The sequence below is a fragment of the Lacerta agilis genome, chromosome 9, assembly GCF_009819535.1.
Source record: "Lacerta agilis isolate rLacAgi1 chromosome 9, rLacAgi1.pri, whole genome shotgun sequence".
NCBI classification, from domain to species: Eukaryota; Metazoa; Chordata; class Lepidosauria; order Squamata; family Lacertidae; genus Lacerta; species Lacerta agilis.
In genome coordinates, this window is record NC_046320.1 from 74,380,317 (window position 1) to 74,397,967 (window position 17,651).

Below are 17,651 nucleotides of genomic sequence, written 5' to 3' on the forward strand. Positions count from 1 at the left end.
TTCGAATCCCTGTGATGGCGTGTTCACCCATTGCTCGGTCCCAGCTCCTGCCCACCTAGCAGTTCAAAAGCATGTCAAAGTGCAAGTAGATAAATAGGTACTGCTCCAGCGGGAAGGTAAACGGCGTTTCCATGCGCTGCTCTGGTTCGCCAGAAGCGGCTTAGTCATGCTGGCCACATGACCCAGAAGCTGGCCAGTAAAGGGAGATAATTTTTAGGAGGAAAAAATTGTGTCTTATGGAGCAAAAAATACGGTACTTTAAAGTTGTTCTGTGGATCTTCAATTTGCTCATCGGTATGCTCAGAACTGAACAATCTTTTTCTGGCTCGTGGGCGTTCAGTGCTTGAAAATTCAGTTTTGCATTCCATTTCCTCAGCAATTGATTTAGCTTCTACCAGCATTTTGTCAAACGCAGAGTCTGTACGATTTGTAGCTAAGTCATTTTTGACCTGCTCTATCATTTTAACTGCTTCCGGAAGAATGACACCGGACTTTTGTAACGTTTTACTAACAGTATTAATTTCTACTAATAATAATAATAATATAATAATAAATTTTTATTTATACCCCGCCCTTCCCCGCCAAACCGGGCTCAGGGCGGCTAACACCAATAAAAACCACAACAAAAACATTAAAAAGTTCATTAAAATACAGATTAAAATACAATTTAAAAACTAAATCTAAACTTCAGCCTCATGTTTAAGTTGCCCATCAATCACCCCATAAGAACGAAACATCAGGGTTAAACTGAAACCAACCGAAAGGCCAGGTGGAACAGCTCCGTCTTGCAGGCCCTGCGGAAAGATGCCAAATCCCGCAGGGCCCTGGTCTCTTGTGCCAGACTGTTCCACCAAGTCGGGGCCAGTACTGAGAAGGCCCTGGCCCTAGTTGAAGCCAACCTAGCATCCTTGTGGCTCGGGACCTCCAACAAATTATTATTTGAGGACCTTAAGGTCCTACCTGGGACATACCAGGAGAGGTGGTCCCTTAGGTATGAGGGCCCTAAGCCGCATAGGGCTTTAAAGGTCAAAACCAGCACCTTAAACCTGACCCTGTACTCCACCGGGAGCCAGTGCAGCTGGTAAACCACTGGATGAATGTGGTCCTGCGGCAAAGACCCCGTGAGGAGCCTCGCCGCGGCATTCTGCACCCGCTGGAGTTTCTGGGTCAGCTTCAGGGGCAGCCCCGCGTAGAGAGAGTTACAATAATCAATATGTTATACCACGTCACTACAGAACAAATGAATTGGAAAGAGTTGAGTTTCAACATCAGCAAACTTGCTGTGTTCCTTGTGTCACTCTTTCGTTATCTGAAAAAATGGAATACAAGGCATTGTAAACCTTTTCCATACTAAAACGAAGTGCTTTCAACACCTCCACTCTGCTTTCCCATCGCTTGATAATGGTTTTAATGTTAAAGTGGGCATCTGGTTCATGAGAATTTGCCAACGTGATGTCGACCCAGAAAAGAATACATATATTTCTTGAACAACATAAAAAAGTTAGCCACTTCCAGCAAGCTTTTAGCGGCATCAATCACTACTAAATTGAGGCTGTGAGCCACACAAGGAACATAGAAAGCATGTGGATTTATGGCCAATATTTTTTTTTTGGGGGGGAGACCTATATTTTTGCCTCTCATATTTGCGCCGTTATATCCTTGACCTCTCATGTCGTCCAGTTCAATATTTAAAGATTTTTAAAAAATCCAACGAAAATGTCACCACTGCTTGTCCAGAAGTGTCGGTAACTGAGGAAAAACCTAAAAAACGCTCTCTCACCTCATCCTAACAACAACAGTGAGTTGTTCCTCATGCGAGACATCAGGAGGGCAATCCAAAATAACAGAATAATATTTGGATTCCTTCAAAAGATTAACAATGGTTATTTTTATTTTTTCACCTACTATATTGATCAAATCGTTTTGAAATTTAGGGCCCAGTTAATGAGGCATGTGGTGTTCAGCATTGTGAATACGATTAATATATTCTGCCAATATTTCATCAAAACTAGAAACACTTTCGACTAACTTCAAAAAAAATTCCATTATCTGATTGAAACAAACAGCCGGCCACCTTTTTTCCTCACATTCGATTTCAGCTTGATTTACGGAATCTACAGTTTCCCCTTTCAATATGTTGTTTTTCAGATCTAGGCTTTTTTTAATGGACAAGATATGACCCATATGACCCACACTCTTTTTATGTGTTTCTATATTTGCAGATAAATGCCTCGAGTCTTTGAAACCTGTCTCACCATTAAGTTGACAATAAAAGCAGAACACGGAACCACTAGATTTGGAGTACAAAAGCCAGTCTCTATTAACGATTTCATAGTTCTTTAACATTTTGAAAATGACCTATTATTAGCATCTGTAGGATAAGCTGATTTTTTTTTATCTGAACTGGCCCTTGATCTATTAAAAACAATCTTAACTTCTCCAGAACTATTTGAGGCCACAAAAAAGGATCATCCATTGCATCTTCGTGAAACGTTGCTTCCGGGGGAACATCAGAAATCGAGGGAGATTCAGTTGCAAGTGCAGGTGTGCTATGAGTAGAGGCTTCTGCAACAGGTGCGGCAAGTTCTAAATCTCTGGAAGGTGTTTCTTCTACATCCCTGGTTGCAGAAGATGTACCTGTTAAAACAGAAATGACATAGGTTAATACACATAATTTACAATAGTTGCTCTGGGAGCAGTAGACCTCATGAGCACTTTGTAGGTACAAATCCAAACTGGTGAGAAACAATTTAAGGTCAGCTATTGTGCCAGGTATTTCACACGGCAATTGCTCTAAACAGGCTGCAATGCCAATATCTGCCTAAAATCCATCCATAAAAGTAATCTGGAAACTTGCCATTTACCGTATTTTGCGCTCCATAAGACACACTTTTTCCTCGTAAAAAGTAAGGGGAAATGTCTGTGCGTCTTATGGAGCGAATGCATGGTCCCTGGAGCCGAATTGCCCAGGGGCCAAAAGCAGATCGTGCTCTCTTTTTTACAAAGAGAGAAGGGGGTGTTGAAAGGAAGCGGCTGAACAGCTGTTCAGCAAGTGATGGGGAGAGAGATAAGGCTCCCTTTCCAGCCCCGCCCCCTTGCCCAGGCCTCCATCGTTGAATGCAGAGGGAGGCTGTTTGTTTCCCTAGCGACATGGGACTGGCTGATTAGATTATCTGTCTGGAAACTGTAGAAATGGCTGTAGGACTAGAAGCTGCAGAACTGTTAGACCCCATAAAACGGGGGCTTTTCCTCTTTGCAAAAAAAAAGCTGCACCACTTTCAGCTGACTCTCAAAAAAGCAGGGGTTTTCCCTTTGCAAAAAAGCTGCACCACTTTGAGCTGATCCTAAAAAACAGGGTTTTCCCCCTTTCCTCCTCTAAAAACTAGGTGTGTCTTATGTTCAGGTGTGTCTTATGGAGCGAAAAATATGGTAATACTTATACCTGCAAGCATTCCTTTTTATGTTCAGCATCAGCAAGTCTTGCTCTCTCAACTTCTCCTCACTTTTGCTTTTTTATCAGTCTCTTATGTTCTGGAAAATCTGGCAAACCAATTTGGTGTGGTCCAATAGAACCAACCTTGTTTCTCTGGCTTTTAATGAAAGCAAGTTCTTTCACTGGGATCTGCTTGTCTTTAGAGCATGTACAATTAATGTGAGCTTCTTTTGTGCAATCTGTAGCACAGCCAAATTCAGAGCACATAATGATTTCGCATTTGCAATTGAGAATGTCAAAGAGCTTGTCAAGTTTTGAAGCAAAGGCTTCTTTAATATCTAACTTGCCCCTTCCAAGAGATATGTTTTTTGCTTGCTCCCAAATTTCTTGAATCTTTGCTAATACTGTAACTCTTGAATTCACAACAGGGAAAACAAAAGAACAGTTTGCTCGTTCCCATTTTTCAAGTACTTTAGGATGTATGTCTTTTGCAACGGCAGCTGGGAAGTTTCTCATATCCTCACTACTTTGTTCTCTCAGCAACAGTCCATATCTTAACACGTCTCGCAAAGTTGGTAATTCAGAAGGCAACATGTTTCTTCCACTTCCAATAAGGTTGCTCATATGTGTGAATGTTCCCTGTCTTGTTCTCTTCTTTGTAGTCATAGTGAAGCAGTTATCACTGGTTGTAGAAAGCAAAAAAGAAATCACATACCATTGTATAATATTACTATTAATAATACAGATAACTACAATACATATATAAGAGAACTGCAATATCATGTAATCAATTTTAGGAACTTAGCAACATCTGTTTTCATGAAAATTTGGGAATAACCTATACGTTTAAATGACAGAAAAATTTAAAAAATGTTAACAGCAGAGCCGCCAGAACAAGAAACCTTCTGCTCTGGAAAGTGTCTTGGAGCTGTGGTCCCCTGCATCTCTCTTCTCACTGCTCTGCAAATCATCAATGGATCTCTCTCAGCGACTACTCAGAAACACTGAACAGTAAAAGAGTTCACGGTGGAATCTTGCTAGAGTCCATGCAATAACTGCAATGCAGCAGAGCTAGCAGCCACCCAATAATACTCTCAGATCACAGTCACTAATTTCAATTTCCAATTTCTAATTCCAATGTCTGGTTCTGATTTTTTTATGTTTTATTTTTCACTATTACATCTTTACAACACCACCTTATTATCATCAAATCAAAAACATCATAAAACACACAAAGAATATAACAACTTTCAAACAGTAAGTTTCTTCATGAACATTAGACTTCCCGTCCCTTCCATATCTTTTGCTCATTAATAAACTCGATACTTAAACTTGTCTGATTTATTATTAATGGAATATTACTGTTTCTATATATTTTTTCTTAACATATATTACCTACAGAAATTACTCATTAATTAGCTGCCCCCTCACCGTGTGTGTGTGTGTGTGTGTGTGTGTGTGTGGTAGCCAGCAGGCACTGTCCAGGGAGTCATGTAAAGGAGAACGGTGGCACCACGTGCCTTGTCGGGTGGGCAGTGCGCTTTGGGTGGGCCGTCGAGGCGTGCAGGCAGGGCAGAGCTGGCCGCCCGCTTCAGTGCCTCACTTCGTCCCCAAACTCACGCAGAGCTGCCCGCAGAAGAGCCCATGGCGCTCCGACGGGCTCTTCCCCTCCAACTCTCAGCCTGGCACCCCTGAGAGAACAGCGCCTGGGTGCCCCACACCCCTGGTACCCCCAGGTTAAGACAGCCCTGCTCTCGCCTCCAGCTTCCCCAGACACACCCCGCACTCCTTGCTGTTGGCTGGGGGGGAGCTCAGTGCTGGCATGTCCCGTCGAGTCTTTCTTCGGGACCCCTCCTCAGAAACAAAGCCGGGGCCGAGGCCTGCCAAGAGGACCTGCTCCTTCCGAAGGGGCAACCGAAATCAGGTGGTAGAGGCGGGGGCCCTTTTCTAAGTGCCATGACCCTCCTCTCCGAGGGCAGCTGCCATCCAGGGGGCCTTGGCTGAGAGCTGGGTCTAGGCCGAGAATCCAGCTCCTACATTCTTTGAGCTACACTAATCTTGTAGTGAGGGGACGCTGGTGGTGCTGTGGGTTAAACCAGAGCCTAGGGCTTGTTGATCAGAAGGTCAGCGGTTCAAATCCCCGCGACGGGGTGAGCTCCTGTTGCTCAGTCCCAGCTCCTCCCCACCTAGCAGTTCAAAAGCATGTCAAAGTGCAAGTAGATAAATAGGTCCCACTCCAGCGGGAAGGTAAACGGCGTTTCCGTGCGCTGCTCTGGTTTGCCAGAAGCGGCTTAGTCATGCTGGCCACATGACCCGGAAGCTGTACGCCGGCTCCCTCGGCCAGTAACGCGAGATGAGCGCCGCAACCCCAAGAGTCGGACACGACTGGACCTAATGGTCAGGGGTCTCTTTACCTTTACTAATCTTGTAGTGAAGGCTGGGGATCGGAGGGTGAAGATGCCCAGCTACCCAGCACCCCCGACGGGATGACCCTTGGGGTTCCTTCCAATGCTACAATTCTATGCTTCCGATTGCCCCTAACCCCAACACACCCACACATGAGTCAGGGTGCAAAGGACCCAAGGCCAAATACTTTCTTTTGGCATTGCAGGGGGTTGGACTAGATGACCCTTGGGTCCCTTCCCACTCTAAAGATTCTATTATTCAAAGTTCTTGTGCAGAGAGAGAGGGATTGTTCCAGGACATCCCTTGGGGCAGACTGGTGGCGTGGGGCAGCTTTTCATGGAGGCTTCCTCCCTCCCCCCCCCCCACTCAACTGCCTGCTGCACGTGTCTCATAACTGTCAAATTAAATGCTATTCCCTGCAGGGAAACTCAAAGGCACCTTCAGGGATAAATTTCATTTCTGCTGATGCCCTCCTCCCCGTTGTGCTGCAGAACAAAGGAGAGAGAGGAAAGAGAAAGTGACAATCACTGTTCAGCCCCCGCCCCCTTACAGGCCGGGACTTCCACCCGTCTCCCCTCCTTGCTCCTATTTTGGCCCAAATCAACACACACACACACACACACACACTCATTGTGGGTCTCTCCTTCCTACAGAGGAAGGCTGCTCAGCCCGTCGTCTGACAGGGGAGGCAGAGGGGGTTGAGTGGGGAGGGGGTTGCACTTGGCAGCGCAGCCGGGGCGTAGCAAGTATTGCACCCCCTAACCTGTGGACTGTTAACACTCTCCGAGTCCCTTCCACCATTATTGAACCCATTAACCCCCCCCCCAAGCACATGCATTGTATTTTAAGAACTCACTGATGAAATTAAAATAAAATGCATTTAATGACAGCGTACTCAAATTTATTTAAAATAGCCTGCTGTTAATTTGTGCGCATTTTTCAATAACAGCATTAAAATTTACATTGAAATCTCTCTCAATTGACACAAGGTTACTCACTGGCTCTTGGCTTCTTGGCTCACTGTAGATCTCTGATACGTTTCGATTAATTTAAGTTTTGAGAAACTTCTTTCACAACTGGCAGCTGAAACAGTGATAGTTAAAAAGATCCTTAATGCCAGAAAAAGTTAGTCAAAGTCTCTTGCAGCTTCCAGTTATTCAACCACCAGAGCAAATCTGCCACCAGACCTCCCCTTTCATGATGTAACCATGATGTATTAGTGATGTAGTTTGTGGGGGAGGGGTGTAACATGGGGATTAGCAGCTAATAAAAGTTGGGGTCTCCCTTTGTGCAGGGCTTCCATCTTGTTTCATCTCTGTCGCAACAGTCTTCAATGAAGACCAAGCCTACTGGCTGCTGTTCTGCTCTGGTATGCTCATGCCACCCCCCAGCGCCACTGAAGGGGGAACAGCTGCCCAAGCCCACCCTGTGCTGGGGAAAAGGCCGCAAATGGGGCGCCCACCATCCTCTCGGGCCAGTGAAGCGCCCAACGGCGGCTGTGGAGGGGCCATGCCCCCCCAGCGTGGCCGAAAAGGGAATGGCTGCCATGCAGCCGAGGCTGGGGCTCCTGCCACCCTAAGAAGGACCAAGCCCACCCACGCCATAAAAAGGCCGCAAGTGAGGGGCCATGCCCCTCCAACGCTGCCGAAAGAAAAAATGGCCGCCGCCAAAAGAAAAGTTCACAAAATGCAGGCTAGCAAGGTGGTGGGGCCATGCCCCCCCCTCCAGCAAAATTACAGAAGGCTGGTACTTACCTTAATCCGGCCGCCTGAATCCACTCCTGCATCTCGATCCTGATGGAAGAAAGAAAAGCAAGTGAGGCTTGGATGAAAGGGTCAGCCTCTTTCTTTGGCCTTAGCCCCACCCCACCCCGGCCTGCTGTCCATTGTCCTCCCTGGCCAAGGTCAAAGGCCCGCCCAACCAGGTGGGAGGTCCTTCCCAGGTGAGCCCAACCAGGTGGGAGGTCCCTCCCAGGTGAGCCCAACCAGGTGGGAGGTCCTTCCCAGGTGAGCCCAACCAGGTGGGAGGTCCTTCCCAGGTGAGCCCAACCAGGTGGGAGGTCCCTCCCAGGTGAGCCCAACCAGGTGGGAGGTCCCTCCCAGGTGAGCCCAACCAGGTGGGAGGTCCCTCCCAGGTGAGCCCAACCAGGTGGGAGGTCCTTCCCAGGTGAGCCCAACCAGGTGGGAGGTCCCTCCCAGGTGAGCCCAACCAGGTGGGAGGTCCTTCCCAGGTGAGCCCGCGCTCGCTCAAACCCAGCCCACCTGTGGGGAGGGGGGGGTGGCAACTCCGGGCTGGTGTCCTTGTTTTTTGTCCAAGGGAGCCCTCACATTTCTCCATTAACGCTACTGGACAATTTTTTTTACATTTATTTTACCTGAATTCGGAAATTCAAAAGGAGGACTTCGAATCTCAAAAGCAAAATCACAAGAGCAAAGATGAAAGAATCCGAGAAGCCTCAAAAAGCCAAATAAAAGTGAAAACCTCTCATCTCTTCGCTGCGTTGCAACAATGGCCCCATCAGAAACACCCGCCTCTCTGCGCTACATTATTAATTATTATTATTAATTATTATTAGCATTGAATGAGCACGTAAAGAGGGGGCGAAGCGCACCGCGAGCTCACCGGGAAGAAGCGAGAGACCTGGGCCGAAGCGCCTCCTCCCGCCTTCCTGGGAGAGGAAGGAGACCCGGGAAGCCTCTCTCCGCCGCCGCCCCCTCGGGATCCCTCGGCGACCAGGCGGCCTCCTTGGCGGCCGCGGGGGCGAGGAGCGAAGGCCGCGAAGGGAACCTGGCTCAAGTGCACGAGGGCGGAAGTCCAACAACGTCACTTCCTCGCTCGCTCCCCGGAGCCACGTACAACTCGGAGGGCCTTAACCCCTTCTCCGCCGGTGCCGGCCGCCGAGGCTCCTCCCGATCGCGCGCGAGGAAACCAGCCGCTCGTCGGGAGGGAGGAGCTGCGCTTCTTCTCCCGCAGGAGATCCTGGCTGCCCCCCGACCCAGGATGGCGGCGGCCGCATCACGGGGACGCGGGTCCACACGTGACGCTTTCCTGCTAGCTCTCTGTGTGTGTGTGTGTGTGCGCGCGCGCACCCATCCCATTGAAGAGGGTGCGTCGTCCCCCCCCCCCCGCCGCCTGCCCTCTCCCTGTGATGGGGACCTCGAGGCCTCTCCCTTCGCCCCTCACCCAACCCTTCATCCCCCCATCTTCCCTTTGGATCTGGGCTTCCCTCCGTGTTCTCAGTTGGTCTCGTACAGGCATAGGCAACCTTCGGCTCTCCAGATGTTTTGGGACTACAATTCCCATCATCCCTGACCACTGGTCCTGTTAGCTAGGGATCATGGGAGTTGTAGGCCAAAACATCTGGAGAGCCGGAAGAATGGCAGATGAAGTTAATGGATTATATGGAACTCGCAGAACTGACCGTTAGAATCCGAGACCAGAGGGAGGAGAAGGTGTCGCAGGATTGGAAAAAATTTAAAGACTATTTAGTTAAATCTGTAAAATTGAATATTTGAGCAGAACTAAGCAGAAGATTGGCTTTAGCAGGTTTATGTTAGATAAAACTGTTTAGAAGAATTTTTTTGTATGAAGGATTTAATTGTTAAAAAGCATTTTAAGATTTTGTGTTTAAGCTATGATTTATATTTGATTAAGTAAAGTTAAGTGCATCAAGAAATATGGTAAATGTTAATGGAATAAGATACAAAGCTACCTATAACATATATACGATTTTGAAGACAGTGGAGGGAACAGGGGAAGCCCCCTGAATAGAGAAGATTGTAACAAGAAATTTACAAAGATAAGTGTTGGTTAAGGTTAGTATACGTTTTTCTTTATGTTTGTTTATATTGCTATTGTTTTTATTGTGTTTATGTATTGTGTTTTTATGGTGTTTATGTTTATGTTTATGCTGTGTTTTTTCTTTGTTTTAATGGAAAATAATAAAATCTTTATATATATATAAAAAGAAACATCTGGAGAGCCGAAGGTTGCCTATGCCTGGCTCTCGTACCTTGCAGACGGTGCCCTCCTCCCTCTTTGCCGCCTCCTCCCCCCCCCCCAGGCGCCCTTCCGAGGAGAAGGACCCTTCGCGTCTGCAGAGCTAGTGGCCACGTGCAGAGAGAGAAGGGGGAGGGGCGAGTCCCGAAGGCGGCGGCGGCGCCCCTCCCCTGCGGAGGCGGGGCTTCCTCCCGCCCCGCCCCCTCTCCCCGCCCCCTCCCGCGGTGGCCGAGGCACGTCCCGCTCATAAAAGGCGCTGTCTGCGGCGCTGGGGAAGGAGGGGGCGGCTGGGCGGGGGTCTCCCCTGGGCGCCCCCCCCCCCCTCCGGAACGAATCCCCCGGCCTTGAAGTGCGACCCATTCCTCTCCAAAAGGGTTCATCGCCAACCCCCCCACCCCCACCCCTAATCCATTGCTCTGCTTGCCTGGCCTCCCCTCGACAGGCGGGGGCTCCAATCCATCAGCGGGGCGAATTCACAAACCAGATGGCAGGGCCGGCTCCCAGCGCCTAATTGAATCGTACGGGGCGCAGACACGGCGTGGGTGGAGGAGAGGGGGGCGGCGGCGGGGGGATGGATGGCGGGTGGGGGAGGGGCAAGCCCCCCCTCCCCCAGCCCGGCTGCTGCTCAGATAGCGGCCCTCCCTCTGCCGTCGGTCGAAGCTTGGAAGGGATGCCGGATTTTTCTGGAAGCGAGCGGAGGGAGGACTGCTCTCTGCACATGGGCAGGCGCGCTTGGCTACTACGTTGCATATAAGCCTTCCGTTCGGCGCAGGCAGATCCTAGCGGTCTTTTCTTTAGTTCGGAACATTTGAACATTCTGTGCCGCCTTTCTGCCCCCCCCCCGCCCCGCCCCCGACTCACACAAGTTATTCCCCGTTGAAAACATCCCTAACCCAGAAGTAACGGAAAAGGTGAATAGACGCCCTCCCTCGGAAAAAGGTGGCGGACTCTCCTCGGTTGGAGGTTGGACGGCCATCTGTCAGGGATGCTATAGTTGCTGCTGTTTCTGCATTGCGGGAGGTTGGACTGGATGGCCCTCTGGAACCCCTCCCCAATTGACAATTACAGGGAAGAGGCCGGGGTGTAACCGCCACCCCCCCCCCCTGTTCCAACCCAAACCAAACAAACCACGAAGCCCCTCGATTTAGCGGCAAGTCCCCTGCGGGGCTCTGTCCCCAGCCCCTCTTCCTGTGCTTGAGACAGACTTGGGGGGGGGTGTGGCTCTGAGGCGACTCCCCTCCACTCGTGGGAGCGTCTTCTCCGCAGGAGATCCGTCGTGGGTTGATGGTGGGGGCCGGGGGGGGAGACACTCCCGTTTTCTCATGCGGCGACGCCCTCGCCCTCGCCCACCTTTCGGCTTCCTGACTCCGGGACTCGGCTTTTCCCTTGTGTCTCAGGCTACCGGGTCCCTCTCTGTCCGGATTCCCCCAGTGCCCCCCACCCGCCCCATTTCTTCGTAAGCTGGAACCTGGTAGCGTCATCTGGTGTGTCCTTTTATTCAAAATATATACACGCACACACGACCGAGAGAACCGGGAAACTGAGGGTGGGATGGGGGGGTGCGTGAAAGGCTGGGAGAGCTGCCCCCACCCCAAACTGGGAGGAAGGGCAGCCTCCCTTCCCGGGGGGGGGGGTTCCTCGCAGAGTCGCCAGAGCTCTAGGTCCAGCCGTCGGGGCCTCCTTTTGGAATGTGCTAAATGCGGCCTTCCCATAAGACACCCCCCCACCACTACCACAGTCCCCTGTTTCCTCCGGGTGGGTGTCCCAGTCTGGACTCATGGGAAACAGCAAGGACACGGGGACGGGGACGAATCGAGATCACAGCAGGGACCAAACCACGATTGAAAAATAATAATAATAAAATTAATTGATTTTTTAGAAAAAGAAATTGCACCAAATCTTCCACGTCAGTGACCGAAGAAGGAGGACGGGGTGGGGTCAGCTGGGCTGCTGGGGCCAGAATAAGGGGGGGGGGAATCTGAGGTGCAGGCAGGCATGTGTCGGGCAACGTATGGACGACATGCAGGGTGGCCGGGGACGGGGCAAGGGATGAATGGAGGGGGGGGGGATAAAGATGGAGGGAAAGCGGGTTGAATGGAATCCTGGGGCGTTAGGGAATTGGGGTGCAGGACGTCGAAAGTGGGGACTCTCTGTTCTTGGGCTGGGGCGCCGTCTGAAGCCCCTTTGCTGGCGGTGAGGCGGGAGAAAGAGAGGGAGGTACAGGGTCCAACGGTTCAACCCCTGTCCCTTGGTTCGATGCTGGGGGAGCGGGCTAGCCCCGCGCGAGGCTCTCAGTCCCCCACGTCGATCTCCTCGTCCTCCTCCTCGCCCTCCTCGTCGTCGTCGTTCTCCTCGCCGTCGGAGAAGGGGTCCGTGGCGCGGAGCGAGGCTCCGGGCGAAGACGGGGGCGAGGCGCGGGGCAGGCTGCCCCCGCGGGCCCGGCCAGGCTGGGGCTGGGGCTGGGGCTCCAGCTCGGGCATGCTGGCCAGCTTCTCCAGGGCGGCCGGGGGCAGCTTCTTGAGCGACTCGACGTCGGCCTTCATCTCCTCCAAGTCCCGCTTCAGCTTGGCGCGGCGGTTCTGAAACCAGGTGATGACCTGCGCGTTGCTGAGGCCCAGCTGCGCCGCGATGTGGTCCCGGTCGGCGGGCGACAGGTACTTCTGGTACAGGAAGCGCTTCTCCAGCTCGTAGATCTGGTGGTTGGTGAAGGCCGTGCGAGACTTCCGACGCTTTTTCGACTGCTGCCGCGGCCCGAAGGCGCCCAGTGGGTCCCGGCCTGCAGAGGGAGGCAGATGAGAAGGATTCGCCATCAGCCGCCCCCGCCGGGCATAAGCGCCAGCGCCCCCCGTCCCGCACCTGCCCTAGCCTGGTCTGGAGTCGCCAAAGAACCTGCAGCCGTCGGGGCAACTCCCGAGCTACCCCACCAAGGCTGGAAGGGGCGGCGGGAGTCTCCGCTTCCTCTGCCTGGAGGCCTGGCAAGGCCTCTCGCTGTGCCTTCTGCTGGGGTCGGGAGAGACCTCTTCCCCTTGGACGCAGGGCGAGACCCGTCCCGACGGTAACCGAAACCCAGCGAGTTGGGTGGGGGAGCCCAGGAGAACGACGGGCGACTTCTAGCCTATCCTCCCCGCCCCGAGGCTGAAGCGCGGACCCAGTTCTAGTGGGGATGGAAGGGCGAGTGAAGGAGCACAAAGAGGGACTGTGCTGGGCGGCCGCCGTTGTTCAAAGGCCTTGATAACATTTTGTTGAAAACCAGACTCTGAGAAGCCCCGACCATTTGCTCGCACAACGAAGTAAAGGCGGTCAAGGCGCCGACCTTTGTCCCAAAGAACTGGGCTGGGTGGGGGCAGAGAGAGAGAGAGAGAGATTAATGTTAGGCACCAAACTAAAATCTGGAACAAAATCCCAGATCAAGAAATAATTACTACACTTTTATCCTGAAGTGAGAGTGGGGATAATAATAACAATTAAATAATAGTAATAATACAATAATAATAATAACAACAACAACCGCATAGCAGTGATACAGTACTTAATTTCTGACTGGTGAGAAAGGAGAGCGAATGTCTCCTGGTTCTATATTTCCATTTCTCATTTCCACCTCTAAGAAAGGCGCGCAAGAGGCAGTAATGAAACCAAATGGCTGTTCTGAAGTGCGGGACCCTTGACCTCGGATGCTGGCGGAGCAACCCTCTGGCCTCCCCCTGACCACCGTCAAAGGACAAGGGGTCTTCCTCTCCTCTCGTCCGGGACAAGGACCTTAAGGCCGAGGGAGTGACGAGACCAGGGACCTGCCAGAGACTAGGCTGCGGTTGAGCCCTCGCGAGGGCCTCGTCTAGAATTAAAACGATTCAGCCCAGAGCAGAGAAGCCGGACGCCTCCAGGAAACCCTATGACCTCTCGCAGAATTAATCCGTTTGGGTGAATCCACAGGATCGAGCCCTTCTCTTCAGGATGGGCTCATCCAAACTAATGGCCCCTTTACACCAATTGCGCGCTCAAATCCTGCTTTCCTCTATTGGCTTTTTTTCGCAAATGCTGCTCAATTTTCCCTTTCCCAGGTCTGAAATCCGAATTTGTAAACGTGAACCGCTTGAGCGTCCTGCGAACACCTTAGAAAAGCGTCACTTGTGAATGGTGGGAAAGAAAGTGGGACAGAATGAGAATTTAAACCCATTTCCATCCACCGGAATTTAAATTAAATTAAATTTATTGAGATTCTGATCCGGCGCGTGATTTGCACTTCAGCTGGGGAAAATGCAAAACGTTTTAAACTGAAAGTTTGAAAACGCCCTTTAAAAAGCCTGGCTTTGAAATGGGTTTTAAATTCTCTTTCTGTCCCACTTTCCACCCCACTTCCCACAGCTTTGTTGTTTCACGATTAGAAGGAAAACACCCGCTGCCTCCCTCGCCCTTGGCTAGTTAGAATTCTGCCCGAAGGGCGCCGAACGGAACCTGGTGAGGCCTGGCTAATTTCACCAGCAGGGAAAAAGAGAGTTTCCCGGGTTTTTTGGGAAAACAAGAGGAACTCAAATATTACCCAGAGCGGAGAATACATATGTGTATATTTTGGCGCAGGGAGAGAGGCGTCTGAAACATGCTCCCTCATATTTATATTAAGTTGAAACATGGTTTTGGGGAATTGCTAGCAATTTAAGCTGAAAGACTGACAAGGAACATCCACCCAAGAAATATGGGAAATTGTAAAATACAAAGAATATTATTTAATATAATTAATTTGAACTAATTAATATAATGTCCGATTGCGCCTCTCCACGTGGCTCTTTGGGTACCTTTGAGAAGTGTTGAGGAGGAGAGTCCGGGGCCTTCGCTCGCCTTTTGCCCAGGGAACAATTGGGGGGCTGACTATTCCGAAGCGGGGCTCAGCAGGGAACAACCTTCCTGAATTTGGGGCTCCGGCGGAAAATTGTTTGCTCGGCCTGAAAGGTTTCTAGCCACGGCGACGACTGTAAGGTCAAACTCCCCAGAAAAGTGGAGGCGAAATGTTGTCTCTCACTCTCAGCATTTTTTTTTTATTTTTTTTAAGCGGGGTGGTAGAATCCTTTGAGGAACCGGATGTTAAATGGCGGGTTTTTTTTGTGGGATGGGGGTCCGGGCAGGGCTGTGCCCACTTTGATTATCCGGCCGTTCTCCAACCGATTCGATTCCCGGGTTTCTCTCCTGGACATCGGAGTAAATGGCCCCGAACGAACTAGCGCGTTTCGCTTTGTGGTTTAAGGCGATTCGGGGCCGTTTTTTGGCGTTCATCCTTCGGCTAATATGACAGTGCCTCTGCGTGTATTGCAGGGGCGAGAGGGGGTCACTTTACAGAAGCAGAAGACAGAATTAAATCGCAGTGGTGTGAAACCCAGCAAGGAGAAATTATCGCGCTCGGTAAACGAACCCAGCCGCCACCAAGGACTTTGGCACCCGCGAGAAATTAATTCGCGCCCTTTAGGCCGGTGACATTTTTCTTGCTCGTCGGGCGGGACCGAAAGAGAGAAAACGGTCTAGTTTTGAAAGACCCAACGCGGCAGCCATTTGCCGTCCTCGGAGGGCAGACGGTTTGTGTGTCGGTTCGAGGTCTGGACTGACTCTGCCCGTCAAGTGGAGCCAGCGGGACAGATAAACAAATCCAGGCCGCTGACATAATATTGACTTAACCGGCTGCGGATTGTTGCGGAGCAGGAAAAAAACGATTAGAAAGGCCAGAGGGGAGGAAGCGGTGTTGGCGTTTCGGGGACCCTGTGGAAAGAGGGCTGGGCGGAGAAGCCCTTTGCCTCGGACGCCGCTAGACCTCCGCATCAGGATTTCCGAAGGAAAGTGGAGGCGGATGAGTCTCTTCCTCGCCTCCGAGAGATCAGCGCTTTTCTCGGGCTCCTTGGGACACCCGCCAGCCCCGGAGGCGGCTCCTGGGCTTTCCAAACCGCGGAGGATGGTCCGAGCCTCGCCCTTCGCTTTGCCCGAGAAATTGCCGGACAGGGGAAGGGCCGCCGCTTCCTTCGCTTCGCAGTTCAGCAGCCCCTCCAGTAGCGTTTGTGGGATGGTGGCCCCCGGGTGCCACCTCGTTACCGAGCCTGCCCAAGCCCCGTGGCCGAGAGCCCCCGAGGAGGTCACCCCTCGGAGCGGAACAGGCAAGCGCGGCCCTCCTCTGCCGCCCGCCACCGGCTCTCCTCTCCCGCTCGCCCCGCGCCGAACCCTTACCTTCGGCCGCCTGAAGCACGTTCACCTCGAGCCCCTTGAAGGTCTTGCTGGCCAGCTCCTCGAGGGCGCAGAGCGGAGAGGCGGGAGCGGGCACGCCGTTGCGGGGAGGTCCGGCCGAGCCGGCGACCTTGTCCAGCAGGCGGGCGGCGGGGGCTTTGCGCGCGGAGGGCTTGCTCAGGATGTCCTCGATGCTGAAGGGGGTCAGCGGCTTGTTGGAGTTGGCGGGCGGCGGCAGCTGGTCCAACGGGCTCCGGCGCCGCTCCTCGGTGGCCGGCTGCGGCAGCGCGGGGGCCGCCTTCCCTTCCTTAGCGGAGGTCATGGCCCGCGGGAGGGAGGCGGGAGGGAGGGGGAGGGAGCCCCCCAGCTTCTCCTGGAGTAGGGATGGGGCTCAGCACCCCCTTGGGGTCATGGTGCTGCTGCTGTAGATCCCCCGGCGTTGTTATCTCTGCGCGCCAGCCGCTCTGAGCCGCCCCCTCCAGCTTTGAGCGCGGAAGCTCCTCTCCTCTCCCCCCCCCCGCCCCGCTGCCCGTTGGATCCGGGCCTAAGAGTCGAGCGGCGCCGCACAAGGGTCCCCCCGGCCCATCCCCCTGCCTGGCCTCGCCCGGCGCGGCTTGGGGAGGGGGCGTCCCGTCGGGTCTTCCTTGCCTCTGGCCGCGGGCGAGCCCGTTCAGTCCTAGCCAAGTCCGCCCGGGCTCTCCAGCCTTAAAGACACACAGGCAGGGCCATCAATTGGGCACCCGGGTAGGAGGAGCCAGCGCGGAAGTGTTAGCAAAGTTTCAGAGGGGGGAGCGAGTGGGGGGGGGCGCGGGGAGGGGAGGGGAGGGGGTCCCCGCTTCTCCGGCCGCCTTGCAGAAGCGGCCACCGCCCGGCGGCTCTGCCTTTGCTCGCAGGCCTGCCTGGGGGCTCCCTCGGCTCCACCGCTGAGCTGGCGGCCCCGATCCCGGGAGCAAAGAGGCGTCGCGGGGAGCGGCTAGGCCTGCGCCAGGGCCCTGACCCGACAGCTTCTCCGGCTCCCCAAGCCGAGGACAGCTTCGGCTGTGAAGCAGCGCCTTCCGGGCTGGCCCCTTCTCGGCTTATCACGCTGGGCCTCGCCTCTCCAGCTCCCGGTATGTGTGCTCCGCGGTGGTCCCCGCTCCTTCCAGACCCTTCCACCGCTCCCTGCCAAACTGGCTGTAGATACAAGAAGGGCAGCTGGGGTGGGCGATAGAGGACCCTGCCTCCCCCTTCGGGACTCATCTCTGGCAATTGTCTCTGCTCAAGGAGCCCCCTGAGTTTTGGCATTGTGTCTTCGCCCACCCCCACCCCCTCTCCAGGATCGGGTCTGCTTTGGAGGAGCGGAGCCTTCCTTGACCAGCGTGTGGCCTTTGCGGCCCTTTGCGGCCTTCCCCTCTGGAGAGATAGTACTCTCCCTCTAGTGCGGTTCATAATCGCCAGTCGCCCTTCTGTGGCAAGGATTCTTCCAAGCTGGAGAAGCGCCGGGTTCTTCCGGGGCCTCCGGCTGCTTCTCCTTCGGGCGGCGGCGACCCTCCTGCTAAATACGCCTCGGGGGTTTGTGGCAGCCCAGCTTATTGTTCTCGGGACTCTGGTTTTACCTCGCTGCGCAATTACGCAC

At 53.0% G+C, this 17,651-nt stretch overlaps 1 protein-coding gene and 1 long non-coding RNA gene across 3 annotated transcripts; both read right to left on the minus strand.

The window, feature by feature from the left end:
* Positions 1 to 4,079: 4,079 nt before the first annotated feature.
* LOC117053077 lies at positions 4,080 to 8,537 on the minus strand. 2 transcript variants are annotated; one of them, XR_004427351.1, is made up of 4 exons: positions 8,462 to 8,537; positions 7,594 to 7,632; positions 6,838 to 6,922; positions 4,080 to 4,115 (listed from the first exon to the last, which is right to left on the minus strand). It is a non-coding gene; the product is annotated as an uncharacterized LOC117053077 (long non-coding RNA). The 2 variants fall into 2 exon arrangements; XR_004427352.1 differs by lacking the exon at positions 4,080 to 4,115 and adding an exon at positions 5,894 to 6,324.
* Positions 8,538 to 11,685: 3,148 nt separating this feature from the next.
* Positions 11,686 to 17,285, minus strand: LBX2 (ladybird homeobox 2). The gene is made up of 2 exons (XM_033161169.1): positions 16,040 to 17,285; positions 11,686 to 12,614 (listed from the first exon to the last, which is right to left on the minus strand). The coding sequence occupies exons 1-2, from the start codon at positions 16,356 to 16,358 to the stop codon at positions 12,130 to 12,132; spliced, it is 804 nt and encodes a 267-aa protein (XP_033017060.1). The 5' UTR covers positions 16,359 to 17,285; the 3' UTR covers positions 11,686 to 12,129.
* Positions 17,286 to 17,651: the final 366 nt, after the last annotated feature.

Coding starts and splice junctions, on each gene's coding strand:
- LBX2 (XM_033161169.1), bottom strand. CDS start 16,358: ATGACCTCCGCTAAGGAAGGGAAGGCGGCCCCCGCGCTGCCGCAGCCG. Junction 12,615..16,039: donor CGTGCTTCAGGCGGCCGAAG/GTAAGGGTTCGG, acceptor CTCCCTCTGCAG/GCCGGGACCCACTGGGCGCC.